Source organism: Octodon degus, unplaced genomic scaffold, assembly GCF_000260255.1.
Source record: "Octodon degus isolate 3935 unplaced genomic scaffold, OctDeg1.0 scaffold00067, whole genome shotgun sequence".
Classification (NCBI taxonomy): domain Eukaryota; kingdom Metazoa; phylum Chordata; class Mammalia; order Rodentia; family Octodontidae; genus Octodon; species Octodon degus.
In genome coordinates this window covers 576,362-581,970 of record NW_004524643.1, presented here as the reverse complement: position 1 = coordinate 581,970, position 5,609 = coordinate 576,362, and the positions used below count along the sequence as shown (strand labels likewise).

The 5,609-nt window shown below is 42.8% G+C and overlaps 1 protein-coding gene across 3 annotated transcripts in view; it reads right to left on the bottom strand.

Annotated features, from left to right (window-relative positions):
- The window catches only part of Pigl (phosphatidylinositol glycan anchor biosynthesis class L), a 109,893-nt gene that overhangs the window by 29,984 nt on the left and 74,300 nt on the right, over positions 1 to 5,609 (bottom strand). For all 3 annotated transcript variants that reach the window (XR_002821844.1, XM_023719432.1, XM_004634933.2), the window contains exon 3: positions 5,238 to 5,328. Coding sequence is in view for 2 of the 3 variants with exons in the window: in XM_023719432.1 (XP_023575200.1) it covers positions 5,238 to 5,328 (91 nt within the window). In the remaining variant the exon portion in view is untranslated. The remainder of the gene's footprint in view (positions 1 to 5,237; positions 5,329 to 5,609) is intronic.

Here is a 5,609-nt window from a genome sequence, read left to right as displayed (position 1 = left end):
AAAAAAAAAAGATAAAAGGATTATTTGCATAATGATAATAAAAACACAGCTCAAATAATAAAGAAATATAAAAAATGAACAAGGACTTGGGGAAAAGAACAGGACAGTTTAGGAGGTGACAGACTTCTGCAAGGAGAAGAGGTGGCTCAGCACGGATGAAGGGACTTAGAACAGAGATGGGAGCAGGCTGGGAGGGGATTCTCTTGGTGTTTCTAGTTAAAACTAAGACATGTTGACTAATCATTGTGAAATTCTAAGATCTGAAGAGTCAGTACCTACTCAGGTGAATTCAGGGTAATCTCAAGATGATCGACTAACAGTGAAGAGTTCTGCCAGGGGCACAGCTACATTCCTTAACATTGAGAAGCTCTCTGGTAAAGCCCCTCTCTCCTTTTTGTTTCATGCCATTACTGAAATGTTTCCCAGGAATCAAGTACTCTGCAGGAAGGTTTTCTCAGGGTCAGTCTGGATTAAGAATGACCCTACTGTTAGAACTAAGTGCTCTCTTCTCTCCCAACCACCAGCAGATTTCTTGTCACCATAGGAATCTCAGTGTCAAAATCAGGTCTCCATTAAAGGACAAGTTATCCTTAAAATTCTTATCAGTCACTGCCACCTCAGTGTGAATAAGGGCTCTAGAGTAAGATTTCTTGGTAGACTGAATAATTATTCCCCAAATATGTCCTTAGCCACGGAACCTCTGAATGTTACCTCACATGGCAAAAGGGACTTTGAAAATGGATTAAAGATTTTGAGATGAGAATATTATTCTCTGTTAGCTGGTAGAGCCAAATGTAGTATGTCCTTATAAGAGGGACACAGGAGTATTAAAGACATGTGACACAGAAGCAGAAACTGGCATGATATGCTTGGAAGAAGGAGAAGGCTCATAAGTCAAGAAATATAGTGATCATGAGAAGCTGAAAATGGTAAGGAAATATATTTTTCCTTCAGCGCCTTCAGAGGGAAACAGCCTTGCCAGCATCTTGACTTTGGCTTAGTGAAATTGATTTTTGGATTTCTGACCTATAGAAAAGTAAAAAAATAAATTTGTTGTTCTAAGCCACTAAACTTGTGGTAATTTGTTGCAACAACCACAGGAATGTAACATATGGGAGAAAATAATGGGGGTCATTTGAGACATACTAATGTCATTTACATAGTGGTTGAGGATTGGTCATGTTCCTGCTCACACCAGAGTGTTCAACACCTACCACTTTCCTTCTTTCATCTTTTTCTCCCTCCTGCCTACCTTCCCTCCTTTCCCTTCTTCCCTCCATATTCAGGACAGAACCTAGGGCATCTGGCATGCTACTGTAGGCAAGTGTGTTCCCACTGAGTTCTGTTCCCCATACAGCACCCACTTCTTTTAACCTTCAAGGGACAATATGCCTCTTCAACAATTCATAGTTCCAAATCTTCCTTCACCTATTCTAAAGTCTTATGTGTAAATACAAAGGTATATTTGTTGTAGTATGTCCATTTTGCCATGTGATAGTCCTACCTGGGCTTAATCTTGTCTTCTTTCTTCCTCTTGGGTTGTTGGCCAACCCACCATACAATCAATGCCTGCTCTTTCAAAAACTGTCCATAGTAATAATGATACCTGATTTAGTATGTTACCCCAGCAGAACTTTCTCCCACTCATTACCCCATTTGTCTCTCAAAACAGTCCAATGAAATAGGATCTAAAACTTCTCTAAAGTACAGTCTGTGAAAGCTGCGCATGATGGTGCACACCACTAGTCTCAGAATTTTAGGAGATTGAGGTAGGAGAATCACTAGTCCTAGCCCAACCTGGGCAACTTTGTGACTTAGTGACACCCTGTCTCAGAATAAAAACATAAATAGGGTCTGCGTGTGGTGCTGTACGTCTATAATCGTAGCACTTTGGAGGCTAAGACAGGAGGATCGTTGTGAGTTTGAGGTCAGTCTGGGCAACAAAGTGAGCTCAAGGCGAGCCTGAACTACATAGCAACACCCTGTCTCAAACAAAACAAAACAAAACAAAACAACAACAAAAAAAAACAACCAAAAAGCAGCCCATAAAAATGCTAAGCACGGAACTCTAAATATCCAGTGCTATTATGTATTCCACACAGCACAAATAGGGGAGGGTCAAATCTGGTCATCCTGACACCAATAACCCATGGCACCCTTGGGCAAATTACAGAACTATATTATCAAAAGTTTTTCTAAAGGCTGGCTTGATAGCTTAGTGGACTAAAGTACCTGCTTGGGCAGAGTGCAGTGGCTGGGGTTCCATCCCTGGCGTGCTGTGCCAGCCCTGAGAGGGTGATTGAGACAGGGTGCGGTAGCATGCATCTGTAATCCCTGCACTTGGGAGGCTGACAACAGGAGAATCACTATGAGTCCAATCTGTGTAATGAGGCCCTGTAGACCCTGTCCTAATTACAGGGAAAAAAAAAAAAAAAAGTTTTTCTATTTGGTATGTCTTGACTTCCTCAAGTGTGATATCAAGAAAGTAATACTGTCCTACTTTTCTTGACAAATTAATGAAGATAAAATTAGATCACATGAAAAACCATAAGCAGTCAGTGTGAAGGCCCTGGTTCCATCTCTAGCACTGAAAAAAAAAAAAATAAAATAAAATAAAAAAAGTGAAAGACAGACAACAGTAGGGGACCAGTATGGCACTTTGGTTTATAAGACATTGGTACTTATCTAAGGATGGTTTTTCCCATAGATATTTGGCAATCTCTAGAAATATTTTTATTGAGAAGAGGGCTTGCTACTTGCATGTAGCTGGTAGAGGTCAGAGATGTAGTAAATATTCTACAATGCATAGGACAGTCCCCATATCAAGGAACAGTTTGGTCCAAATGTCCCATAGTTGAGACACCCTGCTGCAGGGGAGCAATGATTAGGTATGTTTGCCTTGCTGTTGTCCTGGTTTTCAACACACAGTGAATGTTCTACACTAGGTGAATGAAAGGTTGAGGCAGGGGTTGGGACCGAAGACCTGGCTGCCTGACATTCCAAGGAGACACTACCAGCCTCCTACTCTGCTTTCTGTAAAGGGAAGCACTGTACTTCCCCAAGCCCTGTCCTGTTGGCCACTCCTTCTTGGTCTCATGATGTTACTGTAGGGAACAGGGCAGTCAGCTCGAAAGTATAAGCAGATATAGGACCAGATGGAACCCAGTTTCCTGCCTTCACACCATGCTGATGGCTGCCAAGCCAGCTTTGCTTTGGGCAAGGAAGTGTGCCTACTCCCATTCTGGCATGGCCCAGATAGGAAACTTTTTCTGTGGCTCAACTCTGTGCCCCCAGTTCTGTTTATGATTCACTGTTGGTACTAAACTATCTCTCAATGTGTAGTCAGTACTTGAGGTGAACAGAGCAGCTGGGAACCCGTAAGATCCATGTTCTCAGCCTGGTATAGGATTCTGTCACTGAGTGACTGCTCACCTGCCTCAGCCCCAGCCCTGCAGAGACTGTTTTTTGTAGCAGTGCATTTTTACTGTGATACAGGAAGTTGAATGGAAACACATACTTAGTTCTTTTAATGACAGTTACAGCCACACTGGGCACAATGTTAACATGATCCTGCCCTTCTACTGTGGTTGAATAAGTACAGGTCAGAGAAAGCATTCCCAAATGCACTGTGATAATCTGTATTTCCTTGTGAACAGTAGGATGTCTTGTGAATACTTTTATTTATTATTAAAAAAAATATATTTGGTATAGGGTTTCACTACACAGCTCAGATTCATAGTGAGCCTCCAGTTTTGAGCCTCCCCAGTGCTGGGATCATAGGCATGCGCCACCACACCCAGTCTCGGTAGCCTGCTCAATGGGCCTGGGGCAGGGCCAGTACAGCATGTGGTGCAGGGGACTGAACCCTGGTCCCTGTGCTTGCCTAAACAGGTTCTTAGTTTGCTGAGCTACTGCCAGCCCCAAACCCTCTAGTAAGGGGCTATTCCGTCCCCAGCACCACATGCCACACTGGCCCTCCCCCCAGGTGCACTGAGCTGGCCACTGAGACTGGGCGTGGTGGTGCATGCCTGTGATCCCCAGCGCTCGGAAGGCTGCAAACAGGAGGATCACTAAGAGAGCTGCATAGTGAGACATTTAACCAAATTCATTTAAAAAAAAAAGGTTCTAATCAATTTAATCAATGAGTTCATCACTGTTAAAAGCAGGATTCATCTTTTAATGATTAACCAAAATTTAAAGCTAAGGTGAAGGGTTTTAAATATTATTAACTCAGGAAAGATTACTATTATTATTGTTGTTGTTGTTTTGATATTTTGACAGTAAGCCTTCTTAGCAGCTTTCACATCAACCACAGGCTAAGTCTGGACCTGCTCAGTCCAAGTAGAGATGAGCTGGATGCTGTTAAGCCTGTCCATCTCGCAAGTAAATTTAAATGTCTGCTATTGCTCTAATTGTGACTGAAGTTTTTTTTTCTCCTGATATAAGTCTGAATTCACGCTCATGATTTTAGGAGTGAGAAACTGAGGCTTAAAACCCTAGCATTGGGGCTTGGGATGTGGTTCAGTGGTAGAACCCATACTTAATATGAACAAAGTCCTGGGTATAGTCCAAGGCACCCCAAAATTCTGTGTTTAGAATCCCAGCTTCATTACTTGCCTGCTTTGGGCAAAGTTTTTGGGCTCTGGAAACCTGTTTTTTCTAAAGAGACAATAATACTCTAAATGTGAAAATGCATGGTTCAAGGTGAAGTTCTGTATAAATAAGAGTCATGTATCTGATCTTGCAGGACAGAGGAGGACAGGGGTGAGGGGGGATAGACATCGTTTGGAAAAAAATTCTGCCTATATCTCAGCGTTGATGATTCAGTTAGTCTCGCAAAAGATCTAAAGGCAAAATAAAAGGTGTATTTCAACTGGACGTGGTGCAGCCCACTTGTAATTCCAGCACTCTGGGAGTGTGAGGCAGGAGGATCACAAGTTCCAACCCAGCTTGGGTGGCTTAGTGAGGTCCTGTTTCAAAATAAAAACTAAAAAAGAACTAGGGATCTAACTCAGTGCATAAGCCCTGGGTTCAAGCTCTAGTACTAGGAAAAAAAAAAAAAAAAAAAGGTGTGTTTGTTCTTTAGTAAGTTTAGAACACTGGAGGTGTGGAGCCTTTCCAAGAGTGGCTCTTGAGCAGGTCTGCAGGTGGGAGACCAGTAGGGGAAAAGTTGCAGAAACCAACCAATGTGATGGAATGGGGACCCGGGCTTTCCACTGAGGAATGAGGCCCCTTACCAGGTTGATGCCATTGACCTCTATGTGCTGGAGGAGGATGCTTGCCACAAGCTCCGTGTCCCACTGTACTCCTGGGTCATCTGGGAAATCCCTGCAAGGAAGAAGCACAACTTGAACACATTTTCTTATGAGGTACAACCTCTCTAAGCGCATATCCTACCTTTTCCCTACCTTTTAAGGCACTCAGATTTCAATTAAAGAGATAAGATTTACAGACATGAAACAACTAGAAATCAGGCAAGACTCAAACTTGAGGTCTTTTTACCTCAGCCTCAAGAATATTGGGATAAGGGCCGGGGCGATGGCTCAGTGGAATATGCGCTTCCCTGGCAAATGCAAGGGCCTGAGTTCAATTCCCGGTTCCGCAAAAAA